The sequence below is a fragment of the Apteryx mantelli genome, chromosome 5 (genome assembly GCF_036417845.1).
Source record: "Apteryx mantelli isolate bAptMan1 chromosome 5, bAptMan1.hap1, whole genome shotgun sequence".
In the NCBI taxonomy this organism is placed as follows: Eukaryota; Metazoa; Chordata; class Aves; order Apterygiformes; family Apterygidae; genus Apteryx; species Apteryx mantelli.
In genome coordinates this window covers 24,199,315-24,223,541 of record NC_089982.1, presented here as the reverse complement: position 1 = coordinate 24,223,541, position 24,227 = coordinate 24,199,315, and the positions used below count along the sequence as shown (strand labels likewise).

The window sequence follows — 24,227 nt, the reverse complement described above, 5'->3', positions numbered from 1 at the left end:
GCGTGTTACTTGCTACAGTCAACTACTAATACCAACAAGATGGTAAAAGCCTTGCCAATTAGCAAGGTACTGCTCTTCCATGTCTAGGAAGGGGTACAGCCACGAGCGGCAGCCCCCATGAGACCATGGATCACCCCTCCCCCCCGCCGGCCAGCCGGCCAGCCGCCACGTGCCGGCCGTTGCCGCGCCGCCGCCATGTCCCAACCGGCCCGCGCGCCCTCCCCGGCGCCGCCTAACGGCTCCTGCCCTCCCCGCCCCACGCCACGGGGCCTACCTGCCGCTCGCCCCGCTCCTCTACCTCAGCGGCTCCGCTCGGGCCCGACCGCGCCTGTGCGAGAGAGCGCCGCCACCGCTTGGTCGCAAGCACCTTCGCCTCCCCACGGGGCCCTACCGCGGCCGCCGCCACGCTTCCGCCCTCCCCCACCGCCGCCTGGCGCCAACGGCCACGCCGCGCGCCGGCCAACGGCCCAGAACGGCCCGGGCTCGCGCCGCGGCCGCCCCTCCCCCCCGCCAACGGCCGCCCCGCGCGCCGGTCAACGGCCCAGAAGGGCCCGGGCGGGCGCCGCGGCGGTGAGGGGAGCGCGGGCCCTCAGCGGCACCGACACCAGCGGCCCGGAGGCGCCGCCCGACGAGAGCCCTCCGCGCGCCGCCGGCTGCCGGGAGCGGAAGGGGCGGAGCCGGGCCGGGGGCGGGCCCCGCGGCCGCCCTGGGCGGTGGGGGCCGGGCCGGGGGCTGGGGGGCGCCGCGCTGCGGCCGGGTGCGCACGGGGCGGCCCCGACGTCGGCGGGCTCGGGGGGCTCAGCGGCTGCGGCGGGCGGGCGGGCGGGCGCGCTGGCGCAGCGCCGCTGCACGCTCCACCCCGCCGCGGGGAACGTGCGCGCCAAGCGCCGCATGGTCTTCCTCATTTCCACGGATGTAACCAAGCGCATCAGTCAATGAGGGCAATACGAAAACGATTCTGCTGGTATTAATGCTCTCTGAAACATAGCTGGCATCTAAACACCCGCAAGGCTGCAATGTGACGGTTTTTAATTCAGAATGTGTAACGTTTTCTGCTGTAACGTTCTTCCCACTTGCTGCTGTAAGGACTGTGGGGCGAGAGGTGCAGGGTGGCCAGGCCTTGGCAGCGCTGCTGCTCCCCGCTGCGCATCTGGGATGGCAAGGGCCCCAAGAGGTGACACAATGACGTGAATCTTTTTGTAATCATTCAGCTGGATCATCTCAGAGTGTTAGGAAATATATAGGATTCAGGCTTTGGCCTTTTTCACTCTCAGGTAGGATTCACCTTTCTAAAGGGAGGAGGGTGTGACTGCCCTTTTGAATAGCAGTTGGACAACTGCATTTATTTTTTTAATTGCCATATTGCTGGAATAAGACAGCATCTCCTCATACTAAATGATGAGCAGAACCTTAAGTGATGATGACACTTTTCTGTTCACCACTTCATCCTGTCCTTGAATAACTAGCTTTCAGGAATTTCAGATGAAAAATTTCCAATCTGGAAATCATTCACAAAACTATAAATCAACAGCATACACTAAATTAGTGAAGTTACTGCAAGAAATTGGTTAAAGACTTGAAATAGATCCAAACAGAAGTCACTTGGATACAGTTATAGTTAGACTGACCTGCCTCTGTTGTCAGGGTGGCCATTTAGTCGTTTCCACATTTCAGCCATGGTGAAGCTCACAGATGAGAATTTTTGAGCTGTATCACAAGAGCACATCTGGCTCCAATGCACTCTAGGAAGTAGGTGTAGGTAAAGGTGTACTAACCCATTCAAATTACAATATAGGCATTCACTGCATCCTTCAACAACTTCATAACAAACAAGTGAGCATCTTCAGATACTGGAAGCAATATAAGAGGGCAGGAGTCTGTCTTCCACAAAAAGGACCTGCTTATATTGCCCAAATACAGCTCCAGAGGCGAAACCTGAATTTATTGACAATCATCTGAGGTGTGATGGGAATGCAGGATGACAGTTAGCTATAATTATGATTAAAACCTTTTACTATGCTTTAAGGTACTTTTAAAAGTTGCTGAATACATATATCTGTCTACATATAGACAGATATATGAATGTATGTATATATCTGTATGTACACTTGGTGAAGTCATGGTATGGGCCTTAAATGCTAAAATACTATTATTTGTTCCTTCCTGATAACCATAGGTTAAGAACAAAGAAGATGTTTTGAAAGATGTGCTAGAAAAATGAAGTCATCCCTTTAGGTGAACACAGGTAATTTTCCTTTTCTGGTTGACATAAGCAAATATATTTGGCTAATGCTCGCCAAATAACCCCCCCCCCCCACCCACACACACACATTTATACTTACTATACCTTTCAAACCACAGTGTTTTTAATTTAAGTAATTTATAGTCTGAAAAAAGAAAGCACTCAAAATCCTTATTGTCATGGATCAGAGGAAAGGGGAGAGTTAAATTTGCTAGATTCCCTAACTCAAGAGGGAAAGGATTTAACATACACTAGGGGAAAGGGGTTCTCAATTACCATGAAATGAACCTAAAATAACTCCACTGGGCTGCATAATCAGGACAAGTTTTCCTCTCCAAATCTGTCAGGACAGCAGAACTAGAGAACTAATTCCAGGGTGTGGTGGGCTTACAGTGTTATTACACTTGTCTTCTGTGCAGGGAAGGGCAGTTTTTTAAATGTTTGTCACAGACTTCATAAAGCAAAAACTGCCTCAAAGATGAGTTAGTATTTATTCTGGGCATGGGCATAATATCAAGATGAGGCAGATAATTCTGGCTTTAGCAGTCCAGATGCCAGTAGACTGCCACTGCCAGGGGTGGCAAGACCAAAAACCTGGCTCAGTCAGCTACAGAGGAAGACTTTATATGTGAAGTGTTTAGGAACTCTTAAAGAAGAGGTTATAAGTGATGAATAGGTAGTGCAGGAAGCTTCCTTCTGGCTGATGTTTTATTACCAACCTTACTTTTCTCAGTGGAAAAAACAGGAAATTATTTAAGGCCATCTGTCATTTGGTGTTTTTCATCATTTTCAGACAGAGATGATGTAATTCAACTGCTTTAGATATATGACCCTCATGCAGTATTCTAGAAGAATGAAACTGCTGCTAGGATTGTACAAAAGAGCAAAGACATGTTGGAGTCTGCCATCCAGTTGCCTGTGCAACTGATTCTGTTCTGATCTTGTACGGTGTGTGTTCAGCAACTTTGTTTCCACTCTATGTCAGATGCATAAAGTGCTGTCTCCTGTCTTTAGCTTACAATGTTTCCCTTCCAGAGAGTTTTATAGCTAAAATGCGCTATGCTTGTATAAAAAGCTATGCCAGTGTGTTTTGTTTTCTTTTTTTGGTCCTGGAGTCAATCAGTTGAGAATTTAGCTAATAAAAGAAGTTTTACTGGGAAACTTAGCAGGATACATTCTTGCTAACCGAGGAGACAGAATAAAAGATTTCTTTACCCATGAAGAGGTCCATTTCTCGTAAGTCAGAGGATTTCAACTAGTAATTCTGAACTAAGCCCCAGTGTTGAACTAGGCCACATCTATTAGAAAAGACTCATACCTTCAGATCTAAAGAATCACATTTATGAAAACAAAGAGATCTGATATTAACATTGTGCTACTAGATTGGTAGCTCTCCTAGGCAGGTAGATATCTGAGCAATTAAAAATGCATGAGCCTTATTTCCCTTCTGAATTTCTCAAGAGAAGAGGAGGAGCAGAATGAAAAAAAAAGGGAAGTGAGGAAAGAAAATATTCTTTCAAAAAAGAAGACAGGGAAAGAAGTGAACAAACAGACTACAGAGTGGAAAAGAATCAATCTCATCATATGTTTTTCAAATCTATCACTTTGTCTAAAGTCTTCCTCCATTCAGTTTTCCTTAGCTCTTGGTTTCACCTGTTCTTTGTTTTTCTGTTCCTGTGATTTGTCCTTTGATGCTGACTATTGTGCCTTCTTCATCCATGTAGTCCACAGAGACAAAAAAAAAGAAAAAAAAAAAAAGAAAAGGGCACCCCATTCACCTTTGAGGTCTAAGAGTTTGGGGACTGGAAGAACTGAAAAAAAAAACCCCATTAAATGAAAGCAGATGAATTGGAGACAGAGGTCAGTTAGGACTTACTTGTAGTTAAGATCTTTTCCCTTTGCTTAAGTACTTTTCTGTTACTACTTTACTGTTTCACTTTTGTTATTCTTAGACATTATAGTTCTGGGTGTTATAAAAGAAGCTTAGACTTCTGAATGTATAGGTTACATCATTTCTCTGTAATGAACTAAAAATTTTGTTAACATATGTTTTCAGTCTCCTACACCTCTTTGAAGACATTAGCAGCTTCTGCCCAGCTAGACAGTACACAAGTTCTATTCTGTTCTGAATTTGTTGATAACACTGAATTTTTCTTTGGACATTCATATTGTCTGTAGAGGGTTCTCCTAAAAGAGGTTTTCTTGTGTCTATGTAGGCTGATGCAATGGCACAACTACTGAATCCCCAAGGCAGGTAATTTGAATAAAGCTTGCTTGTTCTCTTAAAAATAGCAAGATCTCGAAATGTTTCTATAGCACATTAGCAAGTTCTGGCACAAGAACCGAAAAGTAAGCAGGAAGCAAAAGCAGTAAAACAAGCAGCTGCATAATGCAGTAATATTCACTCACAGAGAGAGTAAGCAATATTTTTCACTTGTGAAAATATTTCATGCTGCTCCTGTGCTCATGGATTTTGCTGTAGCTCAGAGTCAAGCTGCAATAGCTGCTAACAAACCTGGAAAAGGACAACTTTCATGAACATAAAAATCACCTCCACACAGCAGTACGTTTTCTTATCAGAGTTTATTGTTGCACTTCATATATCATGCCACTATCAGAATAATATCTATTTTTATTTTAAAAAACTTTGAGAAAAATGTTTCCAGCAATTTTCATTCAATGTGAATGACAATATTACATCTATAAACATTGAAATATCTATTTAATTTCTTCCTGAGGAAGTTTCACATTCTTAAGCAATGAAAAAGAATATTCTGTACAAGCTAGTCTGCAAATCAGTGAAACTAATTCTTTCTGCACAAGTAGAACTGGGAAAATATCACAGTATTTTCAGGAATGTTTGCTCAGATCATTAAGTGAATTCATATCAGGCTCTGTGTTTAGACCCCCTAATGGTTACTTTCTGCTAATAATCACACATTGATTTTTACTGGCACAGACATCCATGTAAAGCAAATTTCAGAATCATATTTATGAAAACAAATGTGAAGCTCACATAATCAAGCATTTGTAAAGGAACTGCTTGTGCAGTTATCTTCCAGGGGAACAGAAACCATGGCTGTGTTACCAACCACAGTAAACACCTCACTTTGACTAGCAAATATAGCTCCCTTGTGATGAATCAGTATTTTTTAAAAGTAAGTGTTAATATTGATAGTCTATTTCTGAAAATCAAACATTGCTTGTAGGTAAGCTGTGAACAGAAGAGGTTAAACTTTGTTAGATAATATTGTATGTTTTATGACTTGCTTACTCAACTCTGCTCACGTGTATCCTATTATTTGTGGAATAACACATCTAGCTGTTGTCTGCATGCTTTGCTTAGACTCTTCATTCATCACCAAGTTGAGTACATTAAAAGTCATTTATATTTTTAAAGTCTCCTGTTAAATGTAAGAACATACTTAAAGAGAATAATTCTGGAGAGAAAAAGTGGCTTCGTACCATCTTTTTATAAACAACTAATACACGAACATCTGAAATCAGAAGTGCAAAGAACAGTACCAATTTGCCATTACTTCTCTATTGCTTTTGTGCGTGAGAATAGCACTTCTAATGTACAGGAAGCTAATCCTGTAGCACTTTTTCTAGAGATGCTAATGTTTAGCAGCTTGATTTCAGTAGGAGCTTGGACTGATGAAGATTCAAGATCATGCCCTTTCAGATGCACACTTCCAGGGACAAAAGGTCAAATTACTTTGTTCATAGTATTGACTCAGGTAAAATTACCACAGGAATCCATTGAGATTTGCCTAAGAACTCATGAAAGGCCAGAAGCCACACAAGAGCCCCACCCTGCTGCTCCTCATTGGGTTTTCAGAGTCATCACAGCACTCCTTCCTAGAGGATGAGCCCTGCATTTAGCTGCCAAACCTAGTCCGGCCAAGGCCAAGGCTGTGCATGTGAAGAGCTTATGCTCCGGGTGCTACAAGCTGACAGCACTTGAGCTGCTTTAGCTGATCACAGCTGTAGGGGGTCCTTGCCACACCTCAGTGAGGGTGCCACAGAAGAAGTCCACAGCTCTGGGATAAGTCACCTTTCCTGTTGCAAAACTTCTGGAAGGACAATGTGGCTGATGTGCATATACCCATCACCACTCCATACAAACTTGACTGCCCACTCAATATTCTCATCTCGCTAAGGCCTTGATTTCTCAGAGAAAGAAGAGAGAAATGGCATTCTTGGAAACAAAGACGGAACTGTGAATGTGGCTGAAGCCTATTCCTCCAGCATGTAGGAGGTACTCAGTGAGCAGAGAAAAAAATTCTCTTAGCATGAAAATCTCAGGCATTTGATAAAGCCTAAAGTTTTTCTTATTTTTTTCTGTTGTACAATTGCTGCTTTAAAGAACATGGGCTGAGGCAGCAGAGCATAAAACATGAGCTTTGTGCAATCCCTGCAATTTTTTTAAATGTTTGAGTGATGGTAAATTAGGTTATACCAAGGATAAAATCAGTCATGCCAGGATGAAAACTCCAGGTGTTTTCTCCAGTTACTCAGTTTAGTTGTAACAAATCCATATAGATGCTTGAGGGGCACATGAGCTGTCCATAGCATGCAGAGAATTTTGCTTTTACAGATGTTCAGAATTCAGAGTGTTTCTTTTATCAAATAAGAAGTACATTAAGACAAGTCAGCTTTTGGACCTAACCCATATGACAGTGTATACTTAAAGTGAAATGAAAATTCTCCTTCTAATAAATAATAAAGATGTTAACCTTAAAAGAATGTCTACTGTAGCAGGTCCTTGTCATGCATACTCCCTTAGCAAAATGTGCTGCAAAAAGAATATTGTTATATACAGCAAATTTGTCTAGATTTTTTTCTTTACAGGCCTATTAAAACCAGATATTACATAGACAAAATCAATAAATAATAAAGATTACCAGTTAGAGGTACAGTAAGGATCTCAACATCTGTTTTCTATTTAGGGAATAACAGACTGGTTTCCATTCCATTACCTTGAAAGTTAAATTATATGATTACGTAAATATTGTAAAACAGCATTGAGACTCAGAAAGTTTTTCCACCATTTGATGCATGTTTTTAACTATTCATTCTAAAACAAATTATGGTAATATTACAGAGTTGCTGTAAAAAACCATTGCATTGAAAACTGTAGTTGTCTTTCACCTGATATTTTTTCACTACCTCTTCATGCCTTTTAGAAACCCTCAGAGCCAAAGTTCAGTGAAGAAGCATTAAGGTAATACTTCAATGAAATTTTCAATGATCTTCTCTCTCAATTTTTTAAGTACTTTTTATCAGACTTTATCTCACATGTCTAAAATGATGTATTGTGAGATGTACCACTGAAATGTCTAAAATTACATAAATGTAAGGCTGGGTATTAGCCTTTTCCACGATTAGAGCCTAATTTTGTAACATTATTACACACTGTATTCAAAAATTTTTTTTCTAAAGCTTATTCCTAATATTTAATACCAAACTTTAAAAAATGTCTGCAACCAGTGTTTACATTGTGAAATCAGATAGATTTTTGCAACTGACATAAATTGGAGGTCACTGAAAGATGCTACAATTTTGATCAGGTTGAGGGATCTTGGAATAGACACAGCACAGACTGAAGGCAAATCAAGGAAAAAGTAGTCATGCAAATTAAGGCAATATAAGTATGGATCTGTTTCTGCTCTTTACCAGTTTTTCCTTCATTTCAGTGGAGTCATTCCTGATTTATAACAATTTAAGTTCAGAATGCAGTATTCAGGTCTGGTTGCTTATAGTAGCCAGGAGTGAAAGACTGTTCATTGAACTGCTTCAGTTTGGTTCACAATTGTTAGAGTTTAATACTGCCCATAAAGGTTATATTGTAACTTTTGTGCTTCACATGTCCAATTAAATTTCTGTTCTGATACAGTCTACCTTCTGTATTTTGCCATTCCAGTCAGCGAAAAATCAGTAATTACAGACAAAGGCTCTTATAGCATTGTAAGAGTTTGCTGTTACAGGCTATGATCACAGGTAATGCATCCTTTTTTGCTACACTGCTTTAGCCTGTGGATTCCAGATTTTGCTCCAAGCATTTTGTTGCTGTGCACACCTAAATCATATGTGGTAATTGTACTCCTCAGCCTTGTTAGCATATGCTAACTATTTTGTTAGTTTATACTAACTACCTTGCTAGTTTATACTGTGTTAGCATATACCTTGTTAGGATATACTTTGGGTACTTGCCAAGATGATTCCGAAGGCAGGAGTACACTTGGCATTTTCTGCTACATTAAATTTTCTGACTTTATGCAAGACACAATAATCAAATAGTAAGAAAAACTGTCAGAGGCGTAACAATGGGCTACAAAACCTACATGAGACACAATACTTTTAAACTGATATATAAAAGTGTAAATATTTACTGTGACATTGGATAGGTCATGTATCTTCGAAGCTTATACCAGTTGCAAATGACTTCCACATATGTGCACAGTAGTCCACAAGTCCACAGGTCCAGAAATGATTATGAGAAAGACTGTGGCCCACCAAAGTTCTAAGAAACACATACATTTTCACAATCCACATGCCAGCATATGGAAATAATTTTTTTCTTTTACTCTTTTTTAAAGAGGTATATTTTACAACACCTTCTGATAGCTACTGGAGACTTTAGGTATGATGACTGAAGTGTGGAAGAGAGATTTCAAAAAGCCTTTTTTCAATGCTATCTTACTTTCTGCAGCTCCTGTCTCAGCCATGATGGCAGAGGTTGTCCCAATTTGTGTAGGAGTTTCGACAGTTCCACATTGTGATCTCTGTAGTAGCTTGACAGAAAAGCCCTGCACTGATGGATATAAAAAGTTATTTTTATTTAATAAAATGCCATACTGTAGTTGCTGTGAATTCTGGGTTTTGAAGTTTGTTTTACCTGTATCAAAACTTTACTTTCTCTTATGTAATTTGTATTTTTTTATGCTACCTACTGCATACAAGTTTAAGCTCTTCAGTCTAGGAGCTGAACTGCAAAAGATAATTTCAAGAGGAATAAAAGATATCCAAAATGAACATCAGAATCAAAGCAATGGATTTGATTTTTGCTCTCAGAGAGTCATGTAAATTAAGAATTGCTCTGAAGCTGATACAATTGCTTTGAATTTACTCTAGTGTGATTGAAGCCAGAATGTCAGAGCTTCTAAAATCTCTTAGTATTCAGGCATCTGTCAATTAGTACCCCCAATATTCAGAAGTATTTAGAATTGAAAAACGTAACAAAAACAAACAAAGTCTTGTCCTGTCTCTGGTCAAAAGCCTTCTCACGCAATGATTTTATATCAGTATAATTCTATTGAGTTCTGTAAAGTCACTTATGATTTATACGGATGTGAGAAGAAAAAATGGCTCACATACTGCATTAATACTCACTGTTGTTCCAAACTGTAAGTTTTTATTTGAGTTTTAATCAGGCTAAATGAAATGGGAATACAGGACAGACTAAACATAAAATTTCTGGCTGGAAAAGGAGAATGAACTGCCTGTGAGTGCAGGCTGCAACATTTGACCTGATGGAAATTACTTAATTTGAACATTTGTCTGGGGAAGGTATTTACAAAATACCATAGAAACAGAACTCAATCACTCTTAAAAGTGGACTTTATGAGGGTCAGCGTTAATTGTCATGGCCTAACTACTCTCGAGGATGCAGAACCAGACACACATATACATATCTGATCATGACTGTGAAAAAGAATGCACTGTGAAGCCTCTGCTGGTTAAGTCACTTAGCTAAGGGGACCAGGTTTCTACATGAATTTCAGGGAATTTCAAGGCTGCAAAGTTTATTTTTCTAAGGGGTGCCAGATTTTAGAAGTTGTTTTTTTAATGACCTGAACACTTCTCATTTGAAATAAAAGACTGAAGTAGTTGATATACTCCAGCTATCTTAAATATAGTCAAATAACTAACAGCTAATGAATTTTGTATTCTCTCCCTTCTTATTTTGCCTGTGTGGTGTCCCACAGGTGGCAGCTAAATCCCTGTATAATGCCAAAGAGAATAATGGTTTACCTCAGAATCCATAGGAGGGTATTTTCTACCTTTGCTCTTTCCAAGACACTTGGTTTTTCCTTCTTCCAGGAGCTGACACCAGAAACCTTTATGTGAATCGAACCTGAAACAAATATACTTTCAAATACAACAGATACCAGTAATACTTTCAACTCAGAAACAAAATCAAGCAAGTTCCCATAATCTAATAGCTTATTTTTTTGCACCAGTAACTTGTCATTTCAGGGGGAAAAGAGGGAAAACAACTGAGTGAACAGAGGAGCTGAGGGGTTAACAGGAGCAAGGCAGTAAAAGCTGGGTGCAAACACAAAGACTAAAGTAGAAACAGATAAAGATGAAAGATAGAAGAAAGACAGACAGGAGAGAGGCAAAAGCCAAGAATACTGATCCTGGAAAGACAAGCTTGCAGTGGGCTGTGTGTGAGAGGCTGAGGAGCACCCAGCAAGAAGGATATATCTTCCAAGTTCAGACTGAAGAAAAAAGTACCTACTAATGATAAAACTAGCATCTAGGTGATTATGGAGATTACTGTTGGGACCGAGAAATGTATTATGGGCAGAGACACTGGTATATGCTGTTTGTCTTCAACAGATTAAATCAAATAATAATCATAATAAAAGATGCAATAAAGTCTACGCATTCTGTATATGCTGACACGTATCTGTTGATCACATACTTTAGAGCGCATTTTAAGGATTCCATCATGTCTTCAGCCAGTACCTACAAAATGGAGACTAGGCATGCAGAATAAAGGCAGGGCTTTTGCTTGCAACACAGACACAGGTAACATCTTTTTTCATTGTGTAAGACTTTTTATAGGTAGGAAGTAACATATCTAGTGAACAGCTGCACTTGGTCTGAACAGTTGGTTTAATCTTCCCTCCTGCAGAACTTCTGCCAGCTAAGGTGTAAAGCACTTCTTCCAGCTGGACTTGCTCTGTTTTCATCAAGACAATGCACCTGTACACAAATTTTCCTCTGTAATTAGCTTTGCCCACCTCTGTAAAACATGAACCTTAAGACTGCTAATCTACAGTTCACTTCCCAATGTTTCACTCTCATTTTGTAAATTTGATATGTTGGTATTTACCTACCTTGCACACCACTATAAACTTACAAGCTACAAAATGCTTTGAATTTTTTGGAGAAAGGATACAGAAATACAAGTGGATTTTGTTTCATGTTGCTGCATTGCAATCTCGTAGTTACAAGAAAAAATCATTTACATTTTGTGTATCTTTTGCCAAAAGACATGCCAGAATTAATGCATTTAAAGACAAAGACATTACTGGCATAACTAAGCTGATGTCAGCTAAGGGGACAAATTGGCCTCAGTGCATTTTAATGGAACAAGTTGCTTCATTTCCATGAAGATTACTTGTGTTCAAGGGCAGACGTGAATGAAATGTGTGCTACAGAATTAGATGCAGATGGGATTAATTCACAGTATCCAGGTCAAAGACTTTGGTTTAAAAAAAAAAAAAAGAGAACATGTTTTCAATACACTTAACTTCAGGGATGAATTGGGCCCTTTAGGTCCTTACAGTGCACTTGACTATCTCATCAAAGATAAAAGTCTGTTTTGCTACAAAAAGAAACAGAATACAATTGGATAAAAGCATTAAATATAGAAATGCCTAGAAAAGAAGAGCATTCTTTCCTGAGAACTTCTTATAAAGACAGACAATAGACTCGCATTCAGAAGAGCAGCCTAAGGTTATCAATCTTATTTTAAGAGCAACCAAATCTAAATGTCAGAATCCAAAGCATTTGTGTATGTGACTGCTTATGACATACAGAGTGGATGTTACACTCTTGACACTGATACTGTTGAATCCTTCTTGCAGCTGATGTTGAAAATAAAGAGAAACTAATTCTCTTTCCTTTCTGTTTATGTATGTTGGCTCTTTTATTGATGGAAATAAAATTCCTTTTTATTCATCCAAAATTCATATACAGTTCTCACAAAGCAATACTTACTTTGTCCATTTGTCAGAAGTCTATTTCTGTAACAGTCAAGCTCCACATTTAGTGACTCAGTGCATGATTCACAGAAAATCTAACCCTGAATGGTGTTCTTTCCAGACACTGAAGAATAGAATACATCCTACTGATGGCTCAGTGAGAGAGAAAAGTATGAGAGGCTTTATTTTGTATTAAGCTTACTTATGGGCTGCTAGTATTTTAAGAATATAGGAACATGAAATTATGATGATAAAATTAACTTACGTTAGGGCTTCAGAGTAATTATAATGAGGAGAGACTCCCAGAAATTTCTGCACTTCATCCATCACAGTAGATGGGTCAGTTCTCAGCTGCTGTCCATCAATAATTAGTAACTACAATAAATAAAATAAATGGATGTTTAATTTAAAATTATTTCATGTTTCAAACTAAAACTTTCACCTCTGTCAAACTCATTCATTATATGGAAAGAGCTGTCCCAGAGAATGATAATAGGTCCTGCTTTATTATCATCATTATTAATGACGTGGGAACAAGGTAAATGGCATGTTAATTAAATCTGAAATGATATTAAATTGGAAGCTGTTGTGACAACAGAGAAATAACAATGAAGGATCTAGAAAGATTCGAAGTATTGGAAGGAAATTGAATGAGATTTGGCCAGCCAAGATAAAAGGTATTAACATCTGGATAAATAGCCTGTAATTATCATAGACACAGACATATGAATATATATGCTAGAGACATGTTGAGAAGCCAGTCACTGAAAATGACCAAAAAGACATAAAACAGTAGGCAGATGTTAGATGAAATGCTTTACTTCTAAAAATATACAACAATACATTATTTTACAAGAATATGAATAAAGATAGATGTTAAAAAGGCCTTAAGAGAGGGATGTAGATGGATATGGAATGTGCAGCACATCTTTAAAAAAGCCAGGTACTGGTAGGTAATGCCTTTTTCTTCTTCAAGTGCTTGACCATTTACACATTCACGCTAGGCTACTTCAGATCGGGCCTTCTCTTTACTTGGACGTGAATCTTCATGGAAGCAGACACTATGTGATGATTTTATCAAATGTGAGATCATGCCTAAATGACCCTCTGATGGCATGGTATGGTTGGGGCTTTGTGACTGTTGGAAGAGAAACAAGGTCCCAAATGGACTGGTCAAGCGTTTATTTCCTATCATGGAAAAACCTCCGCTTTTTCCATCATGCTGTAGTGATGAAAAGGAGTTGGGAAATATATTTGCAGATGGTTCAACAGTCTTATTCTGCAAGCAGTGCTGAAGTTGATTTTTATGTTTCCATGCAAGGAGAGAGGCTAAAACCATACGACTTGCTTCAAGGCTTTGATGAAATTCATTAGGTTCCCAAGACTATGAGGTTTCAGAGCATAACCAAAAGAGAGAAAATGTGTTTTCTTTTGCACAATCAATCCTTAGAACTACTCATATATAGCATGTGGTTTTAGAAATGTGGATTTATGGAAGTATCAGGCTCTTCAGAAAGCAGTGGCTCATCCTAGAAGTTTTTGCAATAAGATGCATTATGACTGCCTGACTCCAAAAATGAACCCACTGCTTTCCTGAGAAGTAAGCTTTGAAAACAGGCCTTACTCAAGTACTTCATAGCACAGAGGTCAAAAAACATCTCAAATGGGGGATATTTTTCTTCTGAAAGAAAAAGAGTGAAGTTTCTTCTTCCCTGTTTAACAAAGAAGTAGAGAGAAATATCTGTGCTACCCTCCACTCTGCACCCCTTGCAAAAAGACAGAAGAAAAAGTTTTACCAGTAGAAATTCATTCCAAATAGATGACATTCCCAGGGAGCAGGTAGCAAAAAGTGTTCCCTCTCAGCCTTAGGAAAGATTGCAAGGAACCAAGGCAAAATTTTTGCTTACTTGTACTGATTTATTCATATCCTGATCTCATAAAAAGTAATTTCATGAGATTCCTGAAACTTTAAGGCATTTCATGTACTGGTGAGGTGGAACAATTGAACAATGTAATAGAATGCCTATAATTTCATGACTTCATGAAGTAGACATTTTCATAATAAAACATAAATATTAAGGAAGAAGTAATCTGAGTCACATCTGTCCTCTCTTTACAGCGTATCAATCATTTTAACACTGCCGACAGCTGAAGAGATTAAGTCCCTGCTCTCCCACTATACATGAGTTACTTTGTATTTAAAAGTCACCAAGGTGGGACTGGAATAATAGAGATACAGTCTGAAAAGCAGGAGATCTGAGAAACAGTCCAAGTTCTTCAGCTTCAGACAGGCTGCTTAACAATGGTTGTTGCAACATAGGCTTTGTTTCTAATAGGGCTGGTGCATTAGTGTATCTTTTGGATCATGAGGGAGTTCACCATGACTGGTCCTCATTTCTTCTATATCACTGCATTGAAGCAATGAATTATGGGTGTGAAATTAACTTAGACACATGACCTTCCTGAACTTTTAGTGATTCGTCCTGATGACCATCATATAAAATCAAACATCTGAAAAAAATCTGCAAAGTACTCTGAGATTTGCAAATTAAAAGTATCACTTAAGAAGAGTGTGCTGTTATCACTTTTACCTACTACCCCTGACACTATTTCTATCACTAACTGTATGTCTGCTGACTTTATAACAGACATTAAGATTTCAGCTCAGTCACACAAGTAGATACTCTACTATTTATACAGCAATAAAAATTACAAATAACTTTAGACAGTCCAGGTAAGTCCTCTTTTCGAGAGCTAAAGCTCTCATTTTGTAGATAAGGCTATACTTCTAAGCTGATGTGATTTCAGCTTTGCCTTATTGTAACCTTTTTATGCTTCAGCAACTCCTTGAACTTGCTAACAAGTCTGGATATGGCCCACCATACTTTGTTGCTTTTGCAATGCAAATTAATCCCTAATGCTTTTACAGAGGAAACATAATGCTATCGGGGCTACTGCTTTGCTGTCATTATGGGATGTAAAATCTGGCAAAAATCTGTTTGTTTGATGTTGCGCATTGTTCAATATTCGTGAGATACTTTGGAGAAAAGCAAACAAAAATATGATGTAGAGAATTTCACATTAGTATCATGATATTACAATATTGTATAACTCATGAAGTTAGCAAGGCTGGCCTGAAGGAGAATATGTGGAAAATAACACCTACTAGATGCATCAGAGCGTCCTTGGCACACTCTGGGAAAACAGAAGGTAGAGACTCCAGCCAACTTCTCTCAGCTAAGCTAGCTCTGCATAAACAGAAGGTTCAGATTGCAGCCAACCTCTCTCAGCTAAACTAATCTTTAAATGTTGGGTGGGAAGCACTGCCAGACACACTGTTAATGTCAGAAACATCCATTCCAGAAATAAATCTACCAAGGAGATGCAGATAATATGCTCTCATCTGTCTGGTCTTGTATACTAGAGGATGTTCAGGGCTTAGGATGTGCATCCTTTGAGTTTGATCTTATATAGGCCAGAAGGAGACTAATAATGTGTGTGTTATGTGCCAACTGAAGTTTGCTGGGGAGATGCAGTTTTCAGGTTGCTTATGTACATCTGTACTGAAAACTACGGATCCATAAACACATACCCTTTGAGGCTCAAAGACACACAGAGAAAAAAAGACAATGTCAAGGATTCAGAATAAGTGATAGATAGCAACTGTAGATCATTAGGAGCACCAATGCACCAAATTGTTTCAGTGCATGAATGAGCCTCAGCAGAGGCCCTGACGTGTGCGTGCACTGGTTTGGGCAGTAATGTGTAAAGAATTTCCAAAAACAAAGTGTGCAGAAGAGACAGTGCTATGACAGCTACAGAAAAGTTCTGCTAGGCAGACCATGAACACACCTAAAAAAACTGGTGATGCCCGAGATGGCAAACACATCAGTGTACGCAAAAACTTTATCGATACTGTTAAAATCACAGCTTGTCAGACAGCTCTCTGGTCTTGAGGCCAAATGGCACAGCATGACTTACATCCATGTTATTAAACTCTCTCGCCCGCCCAAAACAGGCCAGAGAGTTTGGCTGCTGTACAGACTAGGGAGTCTGGTAATGGTTCTTGTTATCTTTAGAACCGTGCTCTGGAATTGCTTGGGAAGGTACTTTTTGCTATGGGCCAAAACTGTGCCAGAAATGTGTTAAAAATCAAGCAGTAGGGACAGTAGTGGACCAATGTGTGAACTCATGTACAGATACAGGTTTATTTACTACTATAGTTATAGCCTAAGGAGGTGACACACTGGGAAATTACCGCATGAAAGGACCAAGAAGCAGGTGAAGACACTGATGCAGTTAAAGCTGTGTTCCAGCTCCACTAGATCACACCCATCTCCATGGGGTAATCCCCATTTTCAATGGGGAAGATATTTTTGAAACGCCAGTGTTCAGACACCAAGCCTCTTCTGAACCCATGCAGGGAGGATAATACCCCAGCTGACATCCCATGGTGTTAGCTAATGCCTTGCCACCAGTCAGAGTACACAGAAATATTACTGAACATTCCCATTAATTTCCATCGATTTTTCTTTTGGAAACACTGATAGACTATCTGATACTAAAGGGACCATGAAGCACTGGATGCCTGTTCTGTTTTCTTCAACAGAACTGACAAAAAGCCAGAAATAAAACAATGAAAGCATGAGCAAATGGAAAACAGCTCCATGTTAAAGGTAGTTCAGGGTACCAGAGTATTCAAGAAACAGCAGTGAAGCTTCTTGAACCTCCAGATTATTGTTCTGATTTGATCTGTAGAAGCTCCCAGCTGTAAGGTGCTAGGACATGACATCTTTAGCAAGGTCAAGACAACTAATTAGAACATGGCTACGAATAATCAATGTCTTGAAACATGCTCTAGTGTATCTAGAATATTCCTGAGGATCAGTATTCAGTAAGTAATACTTTTACAAAGATCTTTTAAAATATTACGTAGACATGAATAGGACATGAAGCTACAGTCTTATTCACCTGATAAGGTGGGAAGTAAGTTAGCCATCTTTCAATATGGGTAGCATACCATCCAGGTGCTAGGCATCTCTTCTGTAGAGCTCTAAGCTCAGAAGGGGCTCGAGGTCCAGCTGTGATCACCTGATAGAAGCTGAATTTTAGAGCTGCAGGATCTTCATGTGATCGCTGATGCTGTAAAAGAAGTTGCATTGCTGGAACCTCACAGACCATGAAGTCATGAAAATAAGAAAAATGGCATGGACAGTCTTACTGACCAGACCTTACTGACCTTACCTTGAGTGATTATTTACATTAAAAGTTACTTTAAGTTAAGAAGTACTCATCTGTATTAATTTGCTGAAAATGTTGAAATAGAAATGCTGTTTGCTATCAAAAGAAATCACAAGATGGACTGATACTAGCAATAAAAATAGAATGTATAGATGTCTGTTTTCAATAAACAGAGTGGCAGCTTTTGTACGAATCATTCTGGCATAACAAATACAAATACTAAGAAGCTCTGTTTCTAGGAGTTTCTTTTTTTTTTTCCCCAGCTTACACAAGGTAAATACTCAGAAAGACAATTTTGAACACTAACACTAGTATTTATGATGATCATAGGCTCACTGGATAATTCAAGTCAGAACGGCTCTCAGTAGCTCTATAGTCCAACCTCCTGTCCAAAGCAGCGTCAGCTATGACATCAGTTTAGACTAACTCTCATCAGAACAACAACAAAAAACATGTCACAGAAAATCCAAGAACCTTATTCTGTTTGTAATTTTATCCTATTTTTATTATTTTATCTGTATTTTGCCAAATTCCCATTGAAATCAGTGGACCAAAAGAAAAAAAAAATGTCTTAACCTAAGTTATAACAATTAATTAGGATTAGGACTGGAGAAGTAGAAATCCATCCTGAACAAATCTCATTATGTTTGCTTCAAATTTCTTTTATGCTCTAGATAGATATCAAAGTATCTGGTACTTAGATACAATTTTTAATTGCATGCAAATCTTATATTGATAAAATATGAGGTGTGCACTACTGCACTGTATACAGTATTTAAGCAGTTTTTCATATGCTACTATTTCATAATGTTGCTGTTGTTGAAACAGAACTAGCCTTTAAAAATAAATGTCAGTAAATAATCTTCCCTGATTCTTTGAAATTCACTGGGGATTCATGCTTTGTATTAAACTAACCTTCAGTTATCCCTTTTCATATTAGCCATGTTCTTGTCATCTCTACTAAATATTTATTATTGCTTTCTATAAATTTTGCAAATTAAATCTGGGAAACTTACTTATTTTTATGATATGCAAAATTTTCATTCAATATTAACACGGCTTTTTCCAAAATTATAACAAAAAAGGAATTACAACACTAAAGTACTAATGGAACATTAAACTAAAATATTGCAGTAATGTTTTCCAAAAAGTACTCAGTGCTCACAGTGCATTTAAGCTGGAAGTTTTATCTTTCACCTTTTAATATTTCTGCTTCCAATTGTATTTTAATTTGGTATTTGCAAAAGAACAGGAACCTGAGCATATATAAATCTTGTATTTTGAACATGAATTGGGCAACTGGGTCTATAAACTAACGTTTGTATGTGCTGATTACATACATAATTGAGAGAGTAAGCATTTTTATAAACTTATATTAGAGGTAGACTTTTGAAAATGTATTTACTGCTATTTTAACCTTTAAAAGATTTTCATGTTTACATTGACAGGTACTTCATCCCATGTATGATCATATGTGGTGCACTGACAGACCAGTAAAAGTTTATATCATGCAAACCCTTTACATACATATATACTGAGAGGATGTACAGACAGGATTCAAGGTGAAAACCTGGCTTGTATTTATGTAACTTGTTCCTGCCCGTGTTCTTCGAAGAGCATACCTGATACCAGGAATACGCCCGATCAGATGGATCAATGAGGATGGTAATGATCTTGGCCTTGGGGATGAGGGAAGCAGCTCGTCTAGGAGCTTCCTCGGAATGGAAATAGTTGGCGCTTTTCTCAAAGAGGAAGTCAGTGGTGACATTGGAAGGAGTGGGGAAGAAATCCATGTACCTACGAAAGCAACATCATTCTCAGAACTGCTCAAAAGTCACAGAGAGGAAAATGAATCTGTTAAATATATTGTGTTCTAAAATAATCAATTAAAATAACAGACAGCCTAATTGCCAAATAAAATCATACAGATGTTTACATTATATTTGTGATCATATTTTACTTGCTCTCAGCTTTCTTCTTCTCACTACATGTAACTAGACATTGAAGCTATTTTTTGGTAACTGGAACAAAACGTTACAATATTCATGCACCTTCTTAAAATTAGTGAGTTCTCACTCACTTTTCAGTCAGAACAAATTCTTGTCAAAGTCAGTACTAAAAAATGAGTTTTCCCAATGTGGTCCTTTGCTGACATCAATTACAGTGTAATACTGTAAGAAAAAATATTTAGGATGAGAATCGTTCTTACTAAAACCAGAAAAGATTTTGTTAATGTGTGGAAGATGCACCAAACAAAAACCACAGCTTTATCAGGTAAAAACTTTCCAATCAGTGACAGCATCTTTTGATTATTTTTCTGTGAATCACATTTTTGTGTTGTATGCCTTTACTTTTTATTGTGAGCTTTCCTCATCCATCATGAAGTTCCAGTTAATTCCCAACAATCTCCTATGCATGCAGACTTCTTTACCCATAGCCTTTAGACCACCATTCATTATTGCTGGGGAAAAGGAGAAATGGCAAATGTTGGTCTTTTTGATTTTTTAATTAAACTTTGCATTGATAAGATAAATGCTATTTAAAGCAAGCTATTTAAAGCATGATCTTCTGAAGATCATGTTTAAGGACTGAAATTTCTTCCAGTGCTCAGATTTTGTTCTATTCATAGGAGTGAATTACTTCTAACATAAATACAAATGGCATGCTCTTGTTGGCTTTGAAATTGTGATGACTGCAGTTACGGCCAAAAAACTCGACAGGATGGAACTGACTGATGCACATGCAGCTTTCCTTAGAACATGGACATTACATGGTGATCACTAGTATAATCAGAGAAAAGGAAAGAACCTACGATGGTTTAGAGAAACGGAACTCTGTGACATGTGATTCTGAGAAATTAATTCTTATGGGTGGTTTTTATGTACACATAAGCAAGGTTGCCAAGATATTGTTTTGTGCTTCTTTGGCATAGAGTCAGAACTGCTACACAAATGGATACCTGTCCTTAGAACTGTGCAACAGAAGTAGGCTAGCTGTCAGATGACAACTTTCTATGAACTGGATAATGAATAATAGTTGTGGATGCACTCAAGGTCCTAAAAGTGAAGGGCTGACTGAATGGCAGATCACTGCATAGTATGTTCAAAGTTGTCTTTAAGAATTCTGCTATAATGCAACATAGGAGTTGCTAGTCCACATGCAGACTGTATGTAGAAAAGCTAAAATATGATGACAACCACAGGGAACTGAATAAAAGGCTATCACTGCCCTACCAGTTTCCTCTGTACTTAAGTCTGCCTAATGCTAATGCAAATATCAGACAATGTGTATACTGTTTCACTGAGTAAATGGTGGATCTTATTTCCCAGAAACATTAGGGCCAGTTTGATGAAAATGATGAAGCTATAGAAATTTCTGCTCACAGGCATCATGAGTATTAGAAACTAATGGCTCCACCTGACTCTGTGACCTCAGAATGGATTGCCAGAACATCTATAGTGAGAAAAAGGGCAGCTTTGAAAGAGGCAGTAGGCACTGAAGGCAAATCTTCTCTGGACCGTCGGTGATGTCATTAGGCTGTTGAAGAACATTGATTGAAGCCCTGATAATGAACTAAGAAAATATACAGCAGTGAAGACTGCAACCTTATAAGGAAACACTTAACATTAAATATGGCATTGCACTGAGTTTTGGAAGAAAGGCAAAATGATACTTTAGATAATATAGCAAATGTGGAAAAAATAGAAACTGATGTGGTGTCAGGCAAAAGCAGCAAAGAGATCAGAACAGATGGGATATCAAGAAGTTATAAGGTTAGGCTCATCAGCATTTCTGCCAAATACAGAATGCTGAACTGTTCTGCATTACCTCAAGGATAAGGCCATAACCAAAATATACAAGGGCAAAGCTGAGAAGGCTTTGGACAAACTCATCTAAGAAATTTGTTACAATGCTTACATTAAGAAATGCATGACTAGTCTATTTGGACTTCACATCAAGAACAGAATGACCAGTTCTCTTCTCACTGTTCTATTTATCTCTGCTGGAAGACTGCAATCTATCTATATCTACACCTCTTTCAAGACTGTAGTATCTAGGTTGTCAAGGTCTAAAATGCCGAAAAAGCCCTTTCCTGCTTCTGCAGTTAGTCTTGGTCTAACTGTAAGCTGGAATAATGGCTAAATCAGATATGAGTCAGCTCTTGGAAAAAGCTATACTTTTCACAGCCATAGAAGAAATTGAATTGGGTGCCATTTGTGAATTCCCTTGTCTTGAAAGAATGCTACCTAATTAATAGACTAATGAGGAGAAATCGTGTATTTGATTAACATTTGGTAGGCTCATTACATGCCAGCATTAAAATACCACATCAGGCTGAAGGTCCGTGAGATGCAGCTGGCAGACAGAATGTGAATCTAAGAGTTAAAGAACTAAAGCAAAGAGTAGTTCTGAATATCAAATACTTAACTGTGAGAACCTGGCAGCGGTGAACAGGGCATATAATACAGATACATAAACAGCCAAACAGATGCTGTGGAGTAAGAACCCGACAAGAGGATGTGACTTGTCTACACAAGCTGACCACTGGGAGCCTTACGTACAAGCGCTGTATTAAGATGAAGGCACATGTCTAGCAGACAAGTTGTATCTGCCAGTTAGGGAAGTGGATAAAGTAGGAGGAATGACAGAAGTAGCAAAGTGGTTTTCTAGCCACATGAAAATGTTAATTTTGTTGAAGAATCGACTCACTGCATGTGGGCTGTCTCTGTCAGTGTAGATCCACTATAACTGGTTTGCATGTCATCTTCCCCAACTTCAAAAAGCAAGGAGTCAGCAGCTCTCTAACTTCCACCCATTCAACCAGCATCTTGCAATTGATACTGCTTGGCTGACACCCTACACTTTGTAATAATAATCTGTTGCAACAATATAATTTTCTGTGAAAACTAAGTGCCTTAAAGAGAAATTGGATCTGAAGTGTCTGCACTCAGACCATATAACAGTCTTCACCCTATTAATTTTATGGATGAATACAAAGTGAAAGGCAATAAAACTATTTTCATCTAAACAGAGGAAAAAGAGAAAAGACAAAATACCAGTAATCTTTTATTGGTGCTCCCCAGTCACTACAGCATGTTACTGCTTTTCACATTGTAGTGTTTTATGCTACAGCACTTTCTGAAAGCAACAGAAATCACGAATGGCTCTGGGTATAGATATGACTGGTGATTCCCTGGTAGCCATAATGAACATGGCAGCAGTGACACATACTCTGTTTTTTAGCATCACTTACTACCCTGCTGAGCCAGTAATGTTTTTCTCACTATTTGATCTTTGAAAAACATTTTGAAAGGCTTGTCTCCCTTTTACCTGACTGCTATTTCTAAATTCCATTTAAAGGAAAAATTGTCTGTCCGATACTACTTTTTTTAAGAAATAAGATGTTCAGCATGAATATAACTTATGTTTCCATATATCCAACTAACAATGACTACTGTTCTAACTTCAAAGGCATGTGTAATAAGAAATAAGGTACCTGTCAGAGAAATGTTTAGAATTTACCTTTAAAGACTTGGAGAATTAAGAAATAGGTATTTTGTTATTCTCTTATTTTCACTTCTGAATATATTAGTATTTGAATATTTACAAGAAAGTCTTATAAAAGCTGGTGCATTTGTGATATGCTGTAGTGAGATTGTTATTCACTTGCACCAATTTATCATTTTAGAAGGTTACTTTTTATCTCACTTCCTCTACATAAACAGTTAACATTACCAACAGTAATGTCATTTTCGTATTGTGCACAGTATATAAACTTTTATATTTATACTAATAACCCATCTTACCAATCAATCCCCCTGTGGTAGTTATTTCTATTAAAGAACTGTACCTCCTCAAAGGTTTTTGGGCTGGGGGAGTTACTAATGATGGAAGGATGCATGATCAGGAACAAATACAAAGCTGTGGTACCTGCAATAGGATAAAAGCCCAAGATTAAAAAAAAAAAAATACACGCGCACACGCATACTCTTTAGGTCATATCCTCAGATGGACTAAACTTTTCACTTCAGTGAAGGTATGCTGATTTATGTCACCTAAAAATCTGGTTCTGTGCTTTTAAATCAGACATTTAAAGCACTGTAAATAGTTAACAGAATATGGAGTGCCAATGCTGAAAAATCTGTTTTTTGCACTTTTAAAAAATGTATTTTAAGAATAATTATTGTTTTTTCACAGGACTGTCACAAAAAATGATTTAAAATCTTGCACTCAGTAACTATAGGTGATTGGTGGAGACAACAGGAAGCGGATATACAATTTTTTGATTATGGAGATGGAAATCAATTATGAATTTCATTATAAAATACTGCAACCTTGCAATTCAAACTGTCCATTAGGAACTTCTTGACTTGAAGTAAATGCTATGAAATAATGAGTTTCCTTAAACAAGACAGTTTACTTGCAAGAGACAGAAACGTACGGTTAAGAAACTATACATGATTTGAAAAATAACTGTCCTTTCCTCCCTCAGCTCTGACAAGATCTTGTCAACCTTGTCAATCTCTTTATCAAAGCGTTTCTTTTTTTTGAGCTAAGCCTAAGAAAAAGTGGCACACTCCAGAATGCTGCATTTCAAAATGTGTAAGGTCTGTTGTTGTAACTTACATTAAGTTAAATCTGGATGATGTCTGAAAATAAGAAGTGCTACTAGATGATCAAAATCTCTACAGAGCATTCTGAGTAACGACTGATTACCTGCCATAGTTACTGGAACTTACTTA

The 24,227-nt window shown here is 38.4% G+C and overlaps 1 protein-coding gene, 1 long non-coding RNA gene and 1 other non-coding gene across 3 annotated transcripts in view; 1 reads left to right on the top strand and 2 right to left on the bottom strand.

Annotated features, from left to right (window-relative positions):
* Nucleotides 1–131, bottom strand: LOC136992287 (small nucleolar RNA SNORA24). The gene has a single exon (XR_010884480.1). It is a non-coding gene; the product is annotated as a small nucleolar RNA SNORA24 (small nucleolar RNA).
* A 1,121-nt stretch (nucleotides 132–1,252) lies between these two features.
* Nucleotides 1,253–19,182, top strand: LOC106492116 (uncharacterized). Its single transcript, XR_001293930.2, has 3 exons — nucleotides 1,253–1,274; nucleotides 2,177–2,245; nucleotides 18,933–19,182. It is a non-coding gene; the product is annotated as an uncharacterized lncRNA (long non-coding RNA).
* The window catches only part of LOC106492115 (bifunctional heparan sulfate N-deacetylase/N-sulfotransferase 3), a 69,051-nt gene continuing 53,522 nt past the window's right edge, over nucleotides 8,699–24,227 (bottom strand). Inside the window, exons 8-13 of the mRNA XM_013951888.1 lie at nucleotides 23,292–23,415; nucleotides 19,107–19,281; nucleotides 17,215–17,385; nucleotides 12,509–12,618; nucleotides 10,280–10,382; nucleotides 8,699–9,059 (exon numbers count right to left, since the gene is read on the bottom strand). Of these exons, the coding sequence (XP_013807342.1) occupies nucleotides 8,940–9,059; nucleotides 10,280–10,382; nucleotides 12,509–12,618; nucleotides 17,215–17,385; nucleotides 19,107–19,281; nucleotides 23,292–23,415 (803 nt within the window). The 3' untranslated portion in view covers nucleotides 8,699–8,939. The remainder of the gene's footprint in view (nucleotides 9,060–10,279; nucleotides 10,383–12,508; nucleotides 12,619–17,214; nucleotides 17,386–19,106; nucleotides 19,282–23,291; nucleotides 23,416–24,227) is intronic.